The sequence below is a fragment of the Petaurus breviceps genome, unplaced genomic scaffold (assembly GCF_028583685.1).
Source record: "Petaurus breviceps papuanus isolate PSGF00001 unplaced genomic scaffold, PetGlider_PUasm1.0 175, whole genome shotgun sequence".
In the NCBI taxonomy this organism is placed as follows: domain Eukaryota; kingdom Metazoa; phylum Chordata; class Mammalia; order Diprotodontia; family Petauridae; genus Petaurus; species Petaurus breviceps.
Genome location: NW_027185764.1, coordinates 30,393,030 through 30,414,211, shown reverse-complemented (window position 1 = coordinate 30,414,211; position 21,182 = coordinate 30,393,030). Strand labels below are relative to the sequence as shown.

The 21,182-nt window shown below is 37.1% G+C and overlaps 1 protein-coding gene across 3 annotated transcripts in view; it reads right to left on the bottom strand.

Annotated features, from left to right (window-relative positions):
* The window catches only part of CCDC125 (coiled-coil domain containing 125), a 53,665-nt gene that overhangs the window by 2,581 nt on the left and 29,902 nt on the right, over positions 1-21,182 (bottom strand). For 2 of the 3 annotated variants that reach the window (XM_069085014.1, XM_069085015.1), the window contains exons 8-11: positions 17,206-17,318; positions 14,721-14,828; positions 5,579-5,753; positions 959-1,077 (exon numbers count right to left, since the gene is read on the bottom strand). In XM_069085014.1, the coding sequence (XP_068941115.1) occupies positions 959-1,077; positions 5,579-5,753; positions 14,721-14,828; positions 17,206-17,318 (515 nt within the window). Of the gene's footprint in view, positions 1-137; positions 452-958; positions 1,078-5,578; positions 5,754-14,720; positions 14,829-17,205; positions 17,319-21,182 lie in introns of those variants that run through there. The other variant, XM_069085016.1, reaches the window with a different exon arrangement.

Here is a 21,182-nt window from a genome sequence, read left to right as displayed (position 1 = left end):
TCTGGGTCATTTTTGTGCCTTAATAAAACATTAGAACAGTCCTTTGGTGCAGAGGTGTCAAACATGTGGCCCCCAATTATATGTGACCTGCAACACTCCCAAAGGTGGCCCAAATCAGATTAAAATGCAATAGAGAAATATTTAATAAAACAAATAAAAATACAATAAAACATCACATTTTAAAACTAAGTCAACATGTGGCCCCCACAAATCATTAGGTATGGATTTGTAGCCCTGTTTCTTTTTGAGTTTGACAGGACTGCTTTGGTAGATAGTATATCAATATGTTCCAAGGACGGTACATCATAATAAGAGGTTATTGTACCATACTACTCAGTCATTAATTCTCCAATGTCAAACTTTTAGTAAGTAACCATGGCATATAAATTTTGTATGGAGTTAAAAATAAGTGAAAAGCAAAATTCTTCATTCATAGTCTCATGGAGTACAACTGGAAAAACAGAGCATATGTGCATGCTGTTTACATTATATTATATCATATCATATCATATCATATTATAATTATCTTATTATATTATGTTCACACTGTGACTTATAGACCAATATGCCACATCATTTATACCTTTGATATGGCCAGAATGTATAAGTTTTGAGAAAGCACTGAATAAAGGAAACAATCAGAACTGGGTGGCATGAATCAAAGAAGACTTATGAGGAAACACTGAGCCTAGTTTTGAAGAGGCAGATAAACACAAACAGGGCAGATTATGAGTAGAGGACTCCAGGTTTCTAAGGTAGGACATGAAAAAGACAATCAGAGGTGGTGTTCCATGGGTTGAGTAGTATTACAGACATGAAGACAGAGATAAGCAGTTGCATCAAGGAGTAAGACAACAAGCAGATAAGGCTGGCTGGAATAGATCTGCAAGAGGAAGTTACAAGGAATGAGACTGAACAGGCCCTCAGTTTCCCAAAAGAAGAAATCAAAGATACTGACCAAATCTATCAGGATTCTAAAGATTTCCTGAGGATTGTCTAGCTCTTCGATTTTCTTAGACTTGGCTTGAAGTATACCTATTAGCTTTTGTCCAAAGTTCTTCTTTTGTAATGCGCATCCTAAAATTAAACATGTTAAGTCCAAATGAAACACAGCACTATGAAATAATACTAGCTCATATTTATATGTATACACAATCAACTTAAGAATTTGCAAAGTACCCAGAACTAAGCAGTGTTTTTCATCTTACAAAGACTTTTAAGTCACAATTGCAATGACCCTATGAAGGTGAATCTGAGAGAGGGGACAGATGTTAACACTCTTAAAAAAATAAACAGTTCCAAAAGACTCATGATGGAAAACAATATATCCACATCCAGAGAAAGAACTATGAAGTCTGATTGTAGGTTGTAGCAGATTATTTTCTCTTTTTTCCCTTTCTCATGGTTTTCCCCCTTTGTTCTGACTCTTCTTTCACAATGACTAATGTAGAAATATGTTTAATATGATTGTACACATTTTAGCCTATATCAGATTGCATGCCATCTTGGAAAGGGGGGAGGGAAGGAAGGGGAAAAATTTGGAACTCAAAATCTTATAAAAGTGAATGTTGAAAACTAAAAATAAATTTTTAAAAATAAAGTGCATACTCAATTTAAAAAAATAAACAGCAGATGAGTGAACGGAGTCTCAGAGACTTTATGACATGTCCAAGGATACAAAGTTATTAAGTGGCAGGATCAGGTCTCCTAATTTCTGCTCAAGCATTCTCTCCTCTATACAGATTGCTTCTTAAACATCAGAATATCTGTCTACCACAGCAAAAATCTTTCCTCATTAAAAAAACAAAACTATTCAACACATGTATTCTAGTAAGAAAAAGGTATGAAACTCCTGTATTAGAGGATATAGCTTCATAACTCATTTAGTAGAAATTAATCAATTTGGTAATTTGATATTTGATATTTTGATATTTTAAAAAGTGCTTTCTTCAACATGACTAATGTGGAAATGTTTAAAAAGAATATATAGAGAGCCTGTATTGGATTGCATGCCATCTTGGCGAAGGGGCAAGGAAGGGAGGGAGGCAGAAAAATTTAAAATTTATGGAAGTGAATGTTGAAGATTAAAAATAAATAATTTTTTGGTTTTTTTAATTATTTTTTTAAAAAAGAATGATAGCATTCTAATCAAATGCTTTTATAGAGGAGTTGAGGTATGCATCTTTCAAAAATATAAATTTATTATGCCTGATAATACTATTGCTAGGTATAAAACAACATGGTAGATGAAATATTATGTATTTAGTTTATAGCCTGACTTTACAAGTTCCATTCAAAAGAGATTAATGATTAAGAGGGAAAAAATGCCAAATAAAAAGTGCTTTCTTTTAAAATAAAGTGTTATTTTAAGTTTAACAGTATCAGTGAATACAAACAAAATAAAGAATGAAGTAGAAAAATCCTATTTTCATTTTTATTCTAAAAATTAGCTTTAACAAAATAATAACAAAACTTATGTGTTCTGTTTCCTTCCAATTTTGTTTTGTCTATGGATTTACAAAGTCTTGTTGGTATAAAAGTTGCAAAAAAAACCAAAACTGGACCACATATTAACTACAACCATATAAAAGTTAGAAAATGAAAATGAACGGAAAATACAAATGAGGACATAGAAAGCGTAACAGAAAAACTATAATGCATTGAAATTAAAGTTACTAAGAGAGCTCAGTTGGTTGTATCCATGTTAACTTTTTAATAAAACATTTATATGGTGTCCCTCTCCTCTTCTAGGTCAACCACACAATACATATTTGAATAATGATTCCCAAAAGAGTGGTTACCGTGGATTCAAGGTACTCCGTGGAAATATACTACTAAAACTATAGCTCACAAGCCCCCACTGCTATGATTGATTGCCTTTAAAAGTTAACTAATAAAGACAATTAGATCAAAGTATTTACTGAGATAGCATTGTAAGAACAATAGTCACAGAGCATTAACCACCCTGCAAAAGCTTGGTCACATTCTTCCGCAACAAAACACAGAATGAGTGAAAAGGATAAATACATAGAGCACACTGGTAGAGAGATACACCAAGCATCAAGCAACTAATACTTCTGGCAGTGCAAAACCCCCCTTTCTCATGGCCACAATCTACTTCTCCTGGGAGAGCAGCTCTACTGGACAGGTTGCTCAGCTAGGATCCCTGGACTTCTTACTCACTATAGCTCAGTTTCTAGGAGTCAGGATTGGCTCTCTCCACACAGGTCACGCTTCATGTGACTATCTATTGCCTTAATTCTGGGCCTGTTCCTGGCTGAGTGCAGGGTCTTTGATTGGCCAAGTAGCTCTATTAAAAGATGCTATGGCCAACTGGGGGGAGGGGAGAGAAAACTTCCCCTTCCCTCATACCTTCTCCCATAGCTGGCTTTCCAAATAGAGAACTTTTTCACACATTATAGATGTTTAGCCCTTTGTGAGTTCTTCTTTACACTTCAACAAAGACTTTAACGCCTCATTGTCCTTACCTGGCCCTTATATTCTGTGTCTCCTACTCCACATTACCACTTCCAGGTTCTCCCACCATCATTCAGTTACCTCTCCTCCTTTGAGGCCCACACAATACACACACACACACACACACACACACACACACACACACACACACACACACTCCCTATTCTAAGCTCCTAGCTCCTTATGACTTTCCCATTTCACTCCACCTCAGCCACACACAAAGATGGTCATACACTTGATCTTGTCATCAACCACAAATGCACCACACCATGAACTCTGAAATTCTCTCATCTGATCACTATCTATTGGCTTTCCATCTCTCCCTCTGCCTCCCTATACCAAACTCTGTTCTTCAGCCACACCATGACCTCTAATCCCTTGACTCTCCAGTTCTCTATCAGGCCATTTCCCCTCTTTTCCCTATCTTGACCCTATCTTGAACCAGTTCAACTCTATATCATCCTTGGCTTTCCTAGCTCCAAAACCAGGTTCCCCTTTCCACCAAATTAAACTCTTGACAACTGATAAGTAGAACAAACATCACCTTTCAGTCTTCATGTTTTATAATTTACATTTCTAAATCAATCAAAAGCTGAAGTTGTGGGCAAAGTTTGTGATTATTTCCAAATTTTGTAACTTTTAGCTTTATCAATAACTTGAAGCTTACTTATTTTTCCTCACCAAGGAAAAGGGATTGAACTACCTACCCCATAGGGTTGTGAGGAAGGCATTTTGTAAACGGTAAATTGCCACAGAGAAATGGGGGGGGGGGGAGATAAATCAAATTGTATTGATGCACCCAAACTATACCTTGGATTTGCCATACCAGGATATCTTTCTTCTTGCTAATTCTTCCACTAATTTTTTTATACTAAACACAACTATTAGAACAATAGCAAATGATGTAAATATATATACATATACACAGAGCCTAGTCTACTGAATTTTGACTAATGAACATTTAGATAAAATTCTTTTGTGGATTTTCAATAACAAGAACAGTGAAAATTGCTAAAGAAGGGATTCCCACTCAGAGATGAGTTCTACTCAATGAATCATATAATAAGAATCTTAGATTTGGATAGGACCCTGAGAGTTATCTGGTTCAACCCATCTATGATAAGAACTCCTCAGCATAACCAACAAGAAGGGGTCATTTAATCTTTAGGACCTCTAAGGTCTTATATTTCTGGGATTCTGGAATTCTATAATTCTAGATTTAATCCTACTTCTTAAATGCCAACTAAACTTCAGGGCTCTTTAAAAATATATACGTTATCACTAAAATTATGTTTCACAAAGAAAAATTACATTTAGATAAATAAAAATAATGGTGGACAAATTAAAATTACATTTAATAAACAAGAAATAACAAATAAAGAACATAAGATGAACCTCACATTATCAACATTACATTTTAGGAAGGAAGTCAATGTAATTTTAAAAGACAGTGCCAAAGTATCATAGATTTAGGGTTGTAAGGTACCTTAGAGGTCAACTAAGTCAATCCCCCTTCATTTTATAGATGAGGAAAATGAGGCTGAGAGGTTAACTGAAAGCTCTTATTCTACATTTAATAACCTCCGGCAGAGTCAAACACAATACGGTATTGTACCAGAGAATGAAGCCCTGACAATTTTTATTACCCGGTTGGGAGAACTGAAGAAAGGAAACATTGTGAAGGGGTTAAGCAAAGCATATTGTTGTTGAAAACATCATTTCAACTTGATTTTCATTGCCACTATCCAAATTATTATTTCTTCCTGATAGTTTTCCTTTAATAATCTTTATATGCTTTTAAATAGCATATAAGCTTCTTTTAAATGTATTCATCCCTATGAACATGAAAGAGCCAGGAGAGAATCTGTTGGGATTTGTGAGATGACCTCATGATTCTCAAAATCTCACTTGCAGCTGTGTCCTTCAATAGCCTTATTGTTAGGTTTTCTCCATAGATGGTTTTGTCAACCAGACAACTATGAGTGAGATACATGTCGTAGCCTTATTATAACAGAGCAAAACTGAAATTGGCATGCTTAGTGTTCTGTTAGAATTACCCAGACCCATCAAATTGAACAATGTTTGACTGATACATAATTACCATCATCCTTAAGGTGTTTCCAGTTTAGCCATTTGGTTGGTTTTTTGCAAATTTTATTCATTTGTGTCAGTCTCAGAGTCTGCTCATGTCTTCTCATTAATTGTTGCTCAAATGCAATCCTGAATGCATCTGCCATTATATAAGCTTCTTCTTTACTCTTCCTTAGCATTTCTAACTGTAACAGAAAGAAAATTTTTAGTAAGTAACCTTCATGAAGGCTGATTCGGACTTGCTCGCTGGTAGTGATTAGTATAGGACTTGGAAATATCTTGTCAAACTAGAAACGGGTGATGCGGTGGAAATAACATGCTCTTTCTACACTTTTGTACTTTTTTCTAAACAAACAAACAAAAAAACATGTTGCTAAGGGTAAGTTTCAAACACTTACCTGTGGTTTCTTTTGGATATTTTTTTGTAGACTGCTTTTCTTTGCTACTTTTTAGAGATTCTGGCTCAATACTTTAATTGTTTAATGAATCACTAGATGTGACCTCTCAGTATGGCCTGGAATTCCATTATAACCTCAGAATAAGATATGCGAAGCAAAAATTCAAAAACTTCATCATCTGAGCCTTCAAGGTTTACAACCCCTATAAAATTCTGGCTATACTTATTACTGAAAATCAGCAGAAGAATTTTAGCTAAAAGTTCATTATTCAAAGTTCAAAAGACTAGATTTTAAAAATGTGTACGACATTTACAACCATCTGATACTGTTGTAACAGTTTAAAAAGAAGTTTGTTTTTAGTAGAAGGATTAAATTAGCAAGAGGAAATTTTGATAAACACTATCCTGAAGGAGAAGCTGTATCTTAGTAGAAATGAAAAATAAAAACATATTCAGGGGGAATGATATAGAGTTGAGGATGCAGAAAATGCCTTAGACAGGAAACATATGTAACCCAGAGTCAAAGTCCCTGTCTCTGGCCCAAGAGAGATAGGGCTCCCAGAGGGTGAAGTGTTTGATTAATAAGAAAAGGAGACATTTCTTCCCATTCTATCCCCAACCTGCCTACTGAATCCTCCAATAATGTGGACACTCCTGCAGAAAATTAAGTCAAATCTCTCTGGAAGACACCTGACTTAATTTTCTGTATGAACGTCTATGACCTCAGAACAGGTATATTAGGAGAGAAGGAACTGAAGGGAGAAGGAGGAGAAATTGAAGGTTCACTGAATCCACAGAGGTAAATATTACTAAATTAAAAGTTACTATAAAACATATAGTGAGAAAACATTGGCACAAAGTAGAATTTCAACATGATTGTTATTATGCACTTTAATTTTTAGCTCTTTAGCAAAACCAAGGAATTTCAGTTCAGTAGCTCAGTCGTGTCTGATTATTCACGACCCCAAGAACTGCAACACAACAGGTCCCTCTATCCCCCACCATCTTTCAAGGTCTTTCCAAGTTCATGATCATTATTTCCATGATACTGTCTCATCCTCTGCTGTACCCTTTTTCTTCTGCCTTCAATCTTTCCCAACATCAAGGTCTTTTCCAATGAGTCCTGTCTTCTCATTATGTGGCCAGAGTATTTAAGCTTCAGCTTAAACCAGGGAATAGTTTGAGACAAATCAAAACAAATGAACAAATATAGAATTTAATGAATAACAGAGGGTAAGGGGAAGCATAAGAATGCCAGGAACTGTGCTAAGCACTTTTTACAAATATTATCTTATTTGATCCTCACAACAACCCTGAATTGTAAGTGCTGTTATTATCCCTATTTTACAGCTGAGGAAACCAAGGCAAACAAAGGTTAAGTGACTTGTCCAAGGTTACACAGCTAGTAAGTCTTTTGAGGCTGGATTTGAATTCTGGTCTTCCTGACTCCAGGCAGATTGCTGAATAGTAAATTGATTACTGAAATAATATGATCTACCTTCCCTAGGAACTAAGAAGGAAATAAGCATTTATTAAGCACCTACTATATGCCAGGCACTGTGCTAAATGCTTATAAATATTACTTCAGTTAATCCCTCATGACAACCCTGTGGGGTAGGTGTTATTATTAGTCTCATTTTACAGTTGAGGAAACTGAGGCAAACACTGGGTAAGTGACTCCCCTAGGGTAGCACAGCTAGAAAGGGTTTGATAGCTAATGACAGGTTCATAATAAATGTTCTGTTGTAGTGAAGTCAGATTTATATAACAGCCTTGATCTAAAAAATTGTAGAAGGTCAGGGATTATTTCCAAGTCATCTGAAGGCTTGTGAGATAAACTGATTATTAAGTACAATTTTTACCCTGTTGAACACTTTGTACTGGAATAGATCATTAATTTTATCTATGTGTGTATTCCCTCTACCAATGGAGATGAAAAGCTCTCCATACTGCCTCTTCCTGTTTAATTAATGTCTATATCCTCCCCTAAATCCTCCACTGAGGCTCTAGTCAATACGCTTACCCTGTTAGCACTAAGGGGATCCTCAGGCTGTCCATTGTCTCTTATTCTTAATATACAAACAGCTCACATATCCTGGTCATAAACATCATTTATATTGGGGCAGTTAGGTGTTGCAGTGAATAGAGCACCAGCCCTGGAGTCAGAAGGACCTAAGCTGAAATCCAGCCTTAGACACTTAACACAAAACAAACCATGTGACCTTGGGCAAGTCACTTAACCCCAATTGCCCTACCTTCCCCCTTTCAAACAAAACAAAACAAAACATCTTTTATAATGTCATTTATCTCATGTATCTAGTTAGTGATATTAACTGTCATATAATACAACTTTAAAGTTTGCAGAGGGATTTATTTACTTGCTTATCTCATTTGAACTGCAAATGAGAGATTATACAGATTTTACAGATGAGAAAACTGAGGTTCAGAAAGGTTGAGTGATTTGTCCATGGTCACACAACTGGTTGCCCTGTGCCCCTCCCAAAATAATGGTTTTTATCCCACCTCTGATACATATATAGTAAGTATCTAAACATAAGCAAGTCACTTTATACTTCAGAGGCAGCTAGGTGGTGCCACAGTGCAGAGAGCTCAGGATTTGGATTCCCAAAACACCTGAGTTCAAATGCATCAAGATATTTATAAGCTGTGTAACCCTTAGCAAGCCATTTAACACCTGTTTGCCTTAGTTTCCCCATCTGTAAAATGAAGACAACAATAGCACATATCTCAGGGTTGTTGTGAGGATCAAAAGTTAAGATATGTAAAGTGCTTCACAAAACTTTATTAAGAATGCTTGAGGGGCGGCCAGGTAGCACAGCGAGTAAGAGCACCGGCCCCAGTGTCAGGATGACCTGGGGATCGAATCCGGGCTCAGACACTTAGCACCCACCCAGAAACACCTGGCTGTGTAACCTTGAGCAAGTTACTTAACCCCAATTGCTTTAACAAAAAAAAAATGCTTGAAAGTCCTTTATTTCATTGAATGACCATATTTTCCCCTGAAACATGATACTCAGTTTTGCTGGGTAGGTGATTCTTGGTTTTAATTCCAGCTCCTTTGACCTCCGGAACATCATATTCCAAGCCCTTTGATTCCTCAGTGTAGAAGCTGCCAGGTTCTGTGTTATCCTGATTGTGTTTCCACAATATTAAATTGTTTCTTCTTGGCTGCTTGTAATATTTTCTTCCTGATCTGAGAACTCCAGAACCTGGCTATAATATTCCTAGGAGTTTTATTTTGGGGGTCTTTTTGAAGAGGTGAATGGTAGATTCTTTCAACCTCTATTTTGCCTTCTGGTTCTAAAACAACAGGGCAATTTTCCTTGAGAATGTCTTGAAGGATGATTTCTAGGTTCTTTCTTTGATCATGGCTTTCAAGTAGTCCAATAATTTTTCAATAATTAAATGATCTCTCCTGGATCTATTTTCCAGGTCAGAGGTTTTTCCAATGAGATATTTCACATTGCCTTCTATTTTTTCATTCTTTTGGATCCATTTAATAGTATCTTGATTTTTTCTCATAAAGTCACTAGCTTCCATTTGCTCCAATCTAATTCTGAAGGAATGATTCTCTTCAGTGAATTTTGAGATTCTTTTTCCATCTGGCAAATGCAGCTTTTTAAGGCTTTTTTTTAAGGCATTCTTCTCCTTTTTGAGACTTTTTGAGCCTCTTTTGCCATCTGAGTTAATCTATTTTTTAGGGTGTTATATTCTTCAGTCAGGTTGTTGACTCTCTTTTTATGATTTTCTTGCATCATTCTCATTTCTCTTTCCAATTTTTCCTCCACTTCTCTTATTTGGTTTTCAAAATCTTTCTTAAGCTCCTGTATGTCCTGTAACCAGCTCATATTTTTCTTGGAGGCTTTTGGTGAAGGAGCTCTGGCTTGGCTGTCTTCTTCCTGCTCCATGCTTTGATCCTTTTTGTCCCCAAAAAAGGAATCCAAAGTCAGACCGCTGTGCTTGCTTTGCTTCCTTTGCTTGTTCATGTTTCCACTCAATTACTTGACTTTTTAGCTTTTTGCCACAGCAGAACTCTGCTTCCAGAGAGGAGAGCATTGTCCCAAATCACTGGGGTTTTCACAGCTGCCAGAGCTATTAGTTAGCTGCCCTCTCTGAAGCCTCCACCAGCTCTGGCATCTGGTCACCCACCCCAGGACCTCCACCCTAGACAGCAATCCAAATCCAAGCAGGTTAAAGCAAGAGTGATCACCCCTCAGAATGGTTACTTGGTCCCCCTACAATCTGCAGGCCAGGAGCTCTGAAGCAGCCATGTGGTGGTGGCCACTGGGCCTCATCCACTTCTCCCTCCAAGGGACAGAGGCTGGACCACACTCCCGGACCCCCTGTTCTCAAAGTCCACTGACCTCTCACTTTGTCTTTGACATTTATGGGTTGATAATTCTGGAAACCCCCACAGCTGCTGGTGATCCACTCTCCTGAAGTCCCTCCAGCCAGGGCTGGTCAGGGCGCCCTGGGGCTAAAACTGCAGGCTCACTCAGGGCTGGGTGCTGCTCCCAGCATGCTGCAATGGACCCTTCCTGCCAGTCTGCCAGGCTGTCTTCAGAGGGAGATTTGTTTCTCTCTGTCACTTTGTGGGTTCTGTAGCTCTAAAGTTTGTTTAGAGTCATTTTTTTATAGGTATTTAAGGTGGTTATGGGGGGAGCACAGGGAGTCTTCCTGCTTCTATGCTGCCATCTTGGCTCTTCTCCCTTTGCAAAACTTTAAAAGCACTATTACAACTGCTAAATATTATTATTGTACCAAAAGCACCATTATAAATGTCAGCTATTATTATTATACAATCAGCACCATTATAAATGCTAAGTATTATTATTATATTAAAAGCATTATTATAAATGCTAAGTTTTCTCATCTGTAAAATGGAGATGTTAATACCTGTAGTGTCTACCTCAAAGGGTTGTTGTGAAGAATCAAATGAGATAACATAGGGAAAGTGCTCTGTAAACCATGAAGAAACCATATGCATGTTAGCCATAATTTTTATTATCATTATTGTATGTTATAAGTGCTAGAACACTGCAGTCTGCTCCTGCCCACTATATGTCATTACATGGTCCTTTCGGTTGTTTCTGATTTTAATTCTTTGGGATTCAGGTGTTCTCTGACTCACAGTCATGTAGCATCACTGGGAAAGTTGTATTTGGTATTAATAAGACGGTCATTCCTAACAGCCATTGCCAAGCGCTTTACCATTATTATCCCATTTGATCCTCAGAACAAACCTGGGAGGAAGACGCTGTTATTATCCCCATTTTACAGGTGAAGATTCTGAAGTAAACAGAGGTGAAATGACTTATTCACCATCACATAACTAGTAAGTGTCTGAGGCCAAATTTGAACTCAGGTCTTTCTGACTCCAGAACTGATATTTTATCCACACATTTAATATATGTATTTAATATTATATGTGATATCTTATATACTGTATGCAATATATAACATATATTGCATATCTAACAATATTATATACATCTACATCTACTTACATATCCTTGCTTGCTGACTTAATATCTGTATTCAACAGATTTGTGAATGAAGTTATTTAGCAAGTTCATCTTTATAACATGCATTCAATATATAGCTCTAAAATGGGTCTTTCTATAGAAAATATCTTATCCAAAGTCTTTGTTGTAGTTCAGCCATTTGGGGTTTTCTTGGCAAAGATACTGTTAGTGGTTTGCTATTTCCTTCTCCAGTTCATTTTACAGATGAAGAAACTGAGGCAAACAGGGTTAACTGACTTGCCTAGGGTCACACAGCTACTAAGAATCTGAAGCTAGTTTGAACTCAGAAAGATGAGTCTTCCCAACTCTATGCCTGTATAGAGGCAACCACACTGGCCATACCCAGGATGGCTGCTAGAACAGGTTCTTAGATCTGCTTTACTAGGACAGATAGTTAGTTGTTCAGGGGGTCAACAATCTTTTTTAATTACATTCATTAGTTCAGGAGAAAAGTCAGCACCCTGAACTTCAGAGAAAATCCAAACAAAGAAAATACAAGCAAAGAATTAAAGACCAACAGACAGGGCTTATAACTGTCTGAGAAATTAGCACAGATCAAAAAACAGATGCAACTGTCTGAACAAGGCAATACACACATAGTTACCAGAGAGAGAAGCACCAACATCTGGGGCATCACAACCCTCTTGACTCAGTGCCTAATTAGAAATTCACAAAAGGTGTGAAAGCCTTCCTACAAGCAAGCCCTCCCCTAAGCAAGCTTCCTTAATGGGCTCCACATGAGGCCCATTAACATTACAGCCTGGCACTATCCACAGCACTACCAACTGCCCTAGGCAAGGTCCAGGAGATCTCTTTTTAATAAAATACAGCTCTTCCCATTAAAACACAAAACTTTCACTTTAAAAGCTTATATAGGATAACATTTTGTGTATTGCCATTGGTTTAAGATTCTGAAGAAATCATATAGCAACATACTCTGAGACTTTTAATTTTTATTTTGTTGAATTTATTTATGTTGTTGTTCCCTTGATGCTAAACCCTTGTCTTTTAGTACTTTGTTCTAAAATCATGTCAAGTATGTTGAGTTCAATAATGATGCCTATCATAAATTACATATGTTTCGGTTTTATTTTTGCTAGTTAACTTTGGCACCATACTGTCTGACAGGTTTCAATGCCCCATTACATGAATATCACTATGTTTTAATATTATTTTCTGTCTCTTGATATGTCACCTTGGCCTTCTTACCTTTTCTTGTTCATTCCCTTCTCTGAATCAAATTTCTCTTTGTCATGAAAAATATCTCTTTTGGTCTCATGGATAATTGGATTAATGTGAGAAAAACAGAGTTTATATTTCTAATATTGACTAATCACATGCTATTTTCCCTCTAAAACAATCTTTCCAATAATGCATAGTGGACTGCAAGCTCAATACAATGTAGTAGTTAACTGTGAACAAGAACATTAATTAATTAATTACATTAAAAGGGCATAGCTCCCAGGAATAGAAAGGCAATAATCCCATTGTACTCAGATCCCATTTGGAGTATTTTATTTTGTTCTGGGTGCCATGATGTAAGAAGGAAAATGATGAACAGTAGAGTGTCTACTGGAAAGCAACCAAGATAATTAAGTTTCTGACCATATGAGGTATGGTATAAGGATCTCAACATGTTTAGCCTAAAGAAAAGAAGCCTGTGAGTGGGGGGCTCATGGCAAAAGGCAGGGAGACATAATAGATGTATTAAAAGTAATTGAAGGGGGCAGCTAGGTAGTGCAGTGAATAGAGCACCGGCCCTGAAGTCAGGAAGACCTGAGGTCAAATCCAGCTTCAGACATTTGACACTTAACTAGCTGTGTGACCTTGGGTAAGTCACTTAACCCAATTTCCTTGCCTTCCTCCTCCAAAAAAAAAAAGTAGTTGAAGGTTGTCATGTGAACAAGAGATCACACTTATTCTGTTTGGCCATTCAGAGCAGAATCAAGGAACAATGAGGTCAATCTAGGCTTGCCATTACGAAAAAATTTCTAACAATGAAAGCTATTAAAAAATGAGCTGCCTAGGGAGGTGGCAGCGTCCCCCTCCTTGGAAGTCTTCACACAATGACTTTTCCCTCATCAGTTGGACTACATGGTCACCAAGATCCCCTCCAACTCTCAAATTTTGTTATTCCATGACCCTGAGTTGATTAAATGTCCTCCTTGTGCATGCATGATGATCCAGGTCATCATCAGGGCTATATGTCACTCAATCAGGCAATAAGCATTTATTGAATGCCACCAGGAACTGTATGCTAAATGCTAGAGATACAAAGGAAAAGGGAAAATAATCCCTGGCCCCATGGAGCTTACATTCTAATGGGGGCAACAACATGAATGAACACACATACACACACACATATACATATACACATATAGAAATATTTATACAAATAGCACTGAGATATGTACCCAAATACACATATGTTATTCAGTCATTTCAGTCATGTATGACTCTTCATAACCCCATCTGAAGCTTTTTTGGAAAGATAATGTAGTGGTTTGCCATTTCCTTCTCCAGTTCATTTGACAAATGAGGAAACTGAGACAAACAGGGTTAAGTGACTTGCCCAGGGTCACACAGTTAGTAAGTGTCTGAGGCAGGATTTGAATTTGAATCTTCCTGACTTCAGGCCTAGTGCTGAATCCACTGTGCTACCTAGCTGTGTCAGTGAAACTATAGGATCAGTTTTTCTAAAAAATTCTAATGAAACAACAGCCAATTTGTAAGTCGGTTATACTACTAAAAACCAAGTAAATCTGTGCATCCAGAGAAAGAACTAGAAAGAACTCAGTTTATATCCAGGTGGAAGCAAAATACCTGATCTTTTTCCTTCTCTTATTTGGTTTTATGTCCTCTTTACCATTTTTCATTGCAGCTGATACAATCCGTCTTTGTAACCTGACTAATGTATAATACGAAACTATTTACAGATCCTGTACTTGACTATAAGCCGCCATGGGGGGAGGGGAGGAAGGGGGACAAAATGTGAAACTCAAGGAATTGTGGAATTGAATCCTGTAAACTAAAAGGAAACAAACAAATTAATTTAAAAAAATAAAAATGGAAAAAAACAAGTAAATCTCAGCAGTTAACATTTGTCACCAAGAAATAATCATTACAGATGTGACTTTTCTATTAATCCCACTGTTTTAAAAATGGTGAAGCAAAGCACAGTAATAGTTAACGGCCAAACTGAGCGTTACCTCTTGCTTCAGCTGAAGAAGCTGTTTCCTAGCCGTGGCAGCTGTCCTAGCACAGGAACAAGGTTGCCCTCCTGGATGGGTACAGATGCAAGCACCAAGTACTGCCAGCTGTGAATTCAAAAGCACCCCGTCACTAAATGTCATTCATAGCACATCATTTGCAATCATATTTCAAGACACTAAAAAGGAAGAGATATAAACTATACATAAGATGGGGAGAATTAATAACTAGGGAAGAAAATCTTACAAATCTTTCTCTCCTCTTTTCAATATCAATGTCTTCAAATACTGACATCAGCTTCCTGTCCTTATATATCTTCAGAAGGAATATGGTCTAATTATATTTTTAATTTTCTACCTATTAATTTCTACTTTGTCCAACAAATTTAGTTGCTGCATTGATTTTTCTCTGCTATATATCCATCCTATCTCGACCACTATCAGGCGTGTATACTAAGAGACTACTAACTAGTTTTAAATATATACCTGGCAAAACATAACTGACTACAAAATCTCAACCAGATAATACATTTTGTATATGAATACAAAAGATTTTTTGTATTAGTCACTTTTGCTGAGATTATTTCTGTCCCCTTCTATCAAGAGATGAGAGATAACTGTATTCCATTTTCTTTCTCCTCAGATCCCCACCACCAATTGTGTGGGGCCCTAGGAACTTAATCTAATTCCCCACTAAAGAGCAACCCTCTCTGTGTAAGGATTAGTAAGACATCACTCTTTAAGTCTTCTCTTTGATAGTTTCTTTCATTTTTCTTGCTATTTTTCAACCATTCAAATCATGCCATCATTCTTCTCTAAGTTCATCATATATTGAGGACGGGATAACAGAGAGTTGTTATATGGTTATACATAATTATTTATGTGTGTGTATATATAAGTACATGTACATAGAAACCACCTACATTGTTGCTGTTTGTCCTTCATTTCCAAAGAGAACCCGTGACATCATAGGATGTGTGAAATACGCAAAGAAGTCACATGCCTATAACTGTCTCAGGACAAACATATATGCGTTTTTATACATACACATATGTGTGTGTTTTGAATTTTGAATTTTAAATTGCCTCCTCCTTCCTCTCCTCCCCCCTCATTGACAAGGCAATGTGTGTCTGTGTGTGTATATGTATGGACAGAAAAATAGACAGATAGGTAGACATTTCAGAATCTCATTGTCCTTCTAGCTTTCTTAACAATAACTCTAGGGGCAGCCAGGTGGCTCAGCGAGTAAGAGCACCAGCCCCCAGTGTCGGGATGACCTGGATCAAATCCGGGCTCAGATACTCAGCACCACACCCAGAAATAACTGGCCATGTAACCTTGAGCAAGTTACTTAACCCCAATTGCTTAAAAAGAAAAAAAAAACAATAATTCTACACTACAAAGCACACTCAACTTTTCTTAAGAATTCACATTATAGGGGAGGCTAGGTGGTGCAGTGAATAGAGCACCAGGCCTGGAGTCAGGAGGACCTGAGTTCAAATTCGGACTCAGACACTTAACACACACAAAAAACTAGCCATGTGACCTTGGGCAAGTCACTTAACCCCAACTGCCCTCCAAAAAAAAGAAAAAGAATTTCCACATTATATGTGGAAATATTTTAATATGACTATACTATATCAGATTGCTTGCCATTTTGAGGAAAGGGGAAGAGAGGGAGAGATGGATAAAAAAATTTGGAACTCAAAATCTTATAAAAGTGAATATTGAAAACTATCTTTACATGTAAATGGAAAAAAATAAAATAAAAAACAAAAATTTTTTTTTAAGAATTCACATTATATTATATATAGAATTAATTTTTGTCCTGGATTTTGTGAGTAGGCCTGACACTTCAAATCATGGTGCTGTATGTAACAACCATTAGAAGACTGTAACATAGCAACAGAATCACAGAAGCAGGAAATGTTTGCCCAATGTAAGCAAGGTTGCTCTCTGTCCCAGGCATGAAGAGACTAAAGTCAAGTCAAGAAGGATGTATTAAGTACCTAATATGTGCCAGAAACTGAATTAAGTGATGGGGATACAAAGAAAGGGAAAAACAGTCTCTGCTTTCAAGGAGCTCACAACCTAACTAAGGAAAGGGTTTGCAAATAATGACAGGCAAGCAAGAACTATTCAGAATGCAACTGGTGATGTGAGAAACCAGAGACTGCCACTGCACTTCATTTATTTTTAACATTTATTTATTACATTACTTCCCCCCAATTACACATAAAAACAATTTTTAGCATTTTTTAAAAATTTTGAATTCCAAATTATTTCCCTCCCTTTCTTCCCTCCCCCTCATTGAAAAGGCAAGCAATTTGATGTAGGTTATACATGGGAAGTCATGCAAAACATATTTCCATATTAGTCATGTTGTGCCACTGCACTTGAAGTCTAAAGGAAATAAAAGAGAAAGAGGAAGTTTTTCCTTTCTCTTCCCCATATCCCATGCTGCCCAGAATTCTTATACACTTACTTCCAGACCTGTAACCTCTGTGGAGTCACCTGTAAGACACATGCTTTCCTGAACAAGCTTCTGCTGTTTTATATCAAGCATTGCAACAGACTCCAGACACTGCTGATTCAAAGCTAGGGAAGAGAACAAGTAAGACAAATGAGACAGCCATGCCGAGGTCACACCACAAGCCACGGTCACTGCTTTAGAGGTCATGTGAATACTCTAAGGCAGGAATGGGGAACCGCGGGCCTTGAGGCCCCCTGTGGCCTTCTATGTCCTTGGCTTCACCTTTTGACTGAATCCAAACTTCACAGAACAAATCCTCTTAATAAAATGATGTGTTCAGTAAAACTAGAACTCAGCCAACAGGCCACACCCAAAGACCTAGAGAGCCACAAGTAGTCTTGAGCCTACAGGTTCCCTACCCTTGCTCTAAAGTATTATTCAAGTCAACAAAGTTTTATTGAATGATTACTGTGCTGTTCTTGTTGTCAGAGATTTAAAAAAAAAAAGATCATCAAAACAGGATCTCACCCTGTCCATAGGGACCTTGCAGTCTAGTTATAGAACTGAGCAAGGCATAATGAGCTATAATATAATTTTTAAGTACTAGAGGAGAGGAAAAAAGAATGGTATGAAAGTGAAGAAGAGGGAGAGAGAACTTCTGACTAGGAGAATCAGGGAAAGATTAATGCAGTAGGTGGTGTTGAAGTCATGTATTGAATGCCAAGAAGGATTATAACACGTAGAAATTATGGTGGGGATGGGGGAAGGGAATCTCAGGCAAGAGAAGAAGATGAACCAGGCACAGAGGCAAGAAAGCAGGATGGGTCATGCTCAAGGGATGGTGAACAGTCCTGTTCAACTAGAGCATAATACTGCAAAAAGAGAGTGAGGGGACAGGAGTCTAGAAAGGTGGTTTTAGGTCAGAGAATGGAAGGACAACCTTATATACCATGGATTTTATTCTAATAGGTAACAGGGAGTCATTAAAGGTTGTTTGAGCCAGAAAGTGACATGAGTGCTTTAGGATCATTATTGTGGAGGCAGAATGTAGGATGGACTATGGGGAAGGAGACTATATGGGAGGCAAAGGCAACCACAGGCATATATAGCAATAGCCCAGAGCAAGAATGAGGGCCTAGGATAGTGACAGTGGGAATGGAAGGTGATAGAACAGTTATGAGCAATGTGATTGACAAAATGGAGATGCTTTGGAGGTTGATTGTATGTGGAAAACAAGTGAAGTTGGCATTATGCAGAAAACCAACCTCATTACTAAGTATTGTAGTGGGGACTAAATGAGAGGTGAGATGTGAAAGGGTCTTATAAAGCATAGAGCACTAAATAAATGCACATTATTCTTGCTATTAACAATATGGATGCGTCCTAACTACTCAACTGTAGAATTAACTCACTAATGGAAATTATTCCAATTTTTCAGGTAAAAACCCTCAAAACACAGAATTTTACATGACTGGGGGCAATTCACCAGAGATTTTGACAACTATGATACTTATCCAATGACAGAATCTTAAGACACATAATATGGGGGGCAAATTGTCTACTGAGCCAGCCTCGTTTATACTTTTCTATCGGTTACATTTTTTTTATAAACCACATGGATGAAAGTGGAAATTTCCCTGCTGGGTGGCAGAAGACTTAAAGAAAGTGGTTTATTTTTCAAGGTAGAAGTTTCTGTATTGAAAATGGGTCCCTAGAACTATTTTAACTCGAGAAAATTTTCTCCACCTCACTCCAAACTGTAATTTAGACACTACCTGTGAGAGCAGAGCTCACCTTGAGGCACCTAGGAATAATTTAATTATGTGATTTATAAATAGAAGAGAATTTTAATGTGAAAAAAACTACTCTGAAATATTTCCTTTCTCAATACCTTCCCTTGATTTAGGTCAGTGATACCTAACCTTTTTTTGTGTCATGGACCTTTAGTAGTCTGGTGAAGCCTACAAACTCCTTCTAAGAATAATGTTTTTAAATACATAAAATACATTAATTTAAAGGGGAAACCAATTATACTGAAACAAGAATGTAATTTTTCACATGCAAGTTCACAGACTCCCTAAAATCTATCCACAGACTGCATAGGAGTCCAAGAACTCGATGTTAAGAACTTGTGACTAAGATGCTTTTCTTTCTTCTTTCAACCTAGTAATTTACTGGGACTTAACAGATTTAACTATATATGGCTACAACCTTATTTTCTCTTGTGGTCCTTTACTGATGGCAGTACCTCCTGAATGGGATTCGTGATCACCCAAAAGATGGCTTAGCTATCCATGCAGGAAAAAACAAAGCTTAGAAAACAGCCGCCACCATGACCACCCTGCAGTGAATGCAGAATGCCTACTACCATCCAGACTATGGAATGGATAACGAGAAAATTCATACATCAGGGCACGTGTCTGACAGATTCTGCAAAGGGACAATGAGTGGGGTTCAGAATTGAACAGGTAGAAGTGAACAGGCTGGATTTCCTTTGGGAAAGTGCCAAGTTCTAATTCTTCTGAAACAAAGGCCTGTTTTTTAAAACTCCAGCATTATTCTCTAATACTATTCTGGTGATATTTTATTCTTGAAAATCAATGGGAGACCACAATCTCCAAAAATTGAACATAAGGATCACCCAAAGGGCAAAGTAGAGAGGAGCATAGTGGACGTGAGCAGGCTGCAGTGCAACAGTCACAAGCAATTACAAATTGGAAAAGAAGAAAGGGTAAAGAGTGTCATCAAAGAAATGTATAAGTGGAAAATAATGAGGGCCAGTCATTTGTTGAGAACAAAGAATAAACACTCTATAGTCCAAGTGTTCCACTGCTGTCCTCACAACGTCAAGAGAAATAGAGGAAATATCCCCAGCACAACAGGTGCCTCCTCTGGGAGGAAGGATATGGACAAGAATTACACAGGAATTTATGTGATAATAGCAATGCTGTTTTTAAGGACAACTCTGAGCAAACTTAACTATAAAAGGACATATGAAGGAATAGGCTATCTGCATCCAGAGAAAGAACTAATAAATATAAGTATGTATAGAATGGTTTTATATAAATATACATATTTGTTTAATGATGGGGGGAGGGGTGTGTAGAGAGACAGGAAAAAAAAGAAATTTACATGAAAACTATTATGTATTTTTTAAAAATAGGAAGTTGTAGATAATAGATTTGCAGTTTCATTTGCAATCATCATTTTATTATAGCATGTTATGGAAATGCTTGTTTTATTCCATAAATTAAAAATAAAATAAATTTAAAAAAATTTTAAGTAAAAAAAAAAAAAGAATCACACAGAAAGACCTGGAATAGAAGGGCTGTGACCTGCATCACAGGGAATAAGATCACGGACCCACTGGAGCATTTTAAATAGATGAAACCTCCACATTTTCTCATGAATTTCTACCTAGAAAGTATCTGTCTATCTATCTATCTATCTATCTATCTATCTATCTATCTATCTATCTATCTATCTATCTATGTCTATCTGGAGTTTCTAAGAGTGTAGTATCAAACTCAAATATGAACAGATCCCTGTAGATCATATTTTGACTTAGAAAACCAAAAATTAACATTTTCTAGGTTTTACTGTATTTCTATTTCGTTTGTTAAACATCTCCCAATTTAGATTTTAATCTGATTCTGGCCACACCAGAGAGTTTTGCAGGTTGCTTGTGGGCCAAAAGTTCAACATCTCTGGTCAAAGACACATATCTTGGTACACACACATACACAAATCCTAAGGCCTACTGAGACACATCCATCATGCAATGGCTCTGACTCATGAGCTTAATAACTATTTGTTTAATTGATTGATTTGATTGGTTGACTCAATCAATCAATTGATTTAATTGATTCATTCAAAGAGAAAAGTCTCTGTCATCTTGGAAAGGTTTCAAATATGGTCACATCAAGAGAAAAAGTCTGTTTTTCCAAAACCAGCCTACTTCACCAGAGAAAGGCTCAACACCTTTCTGG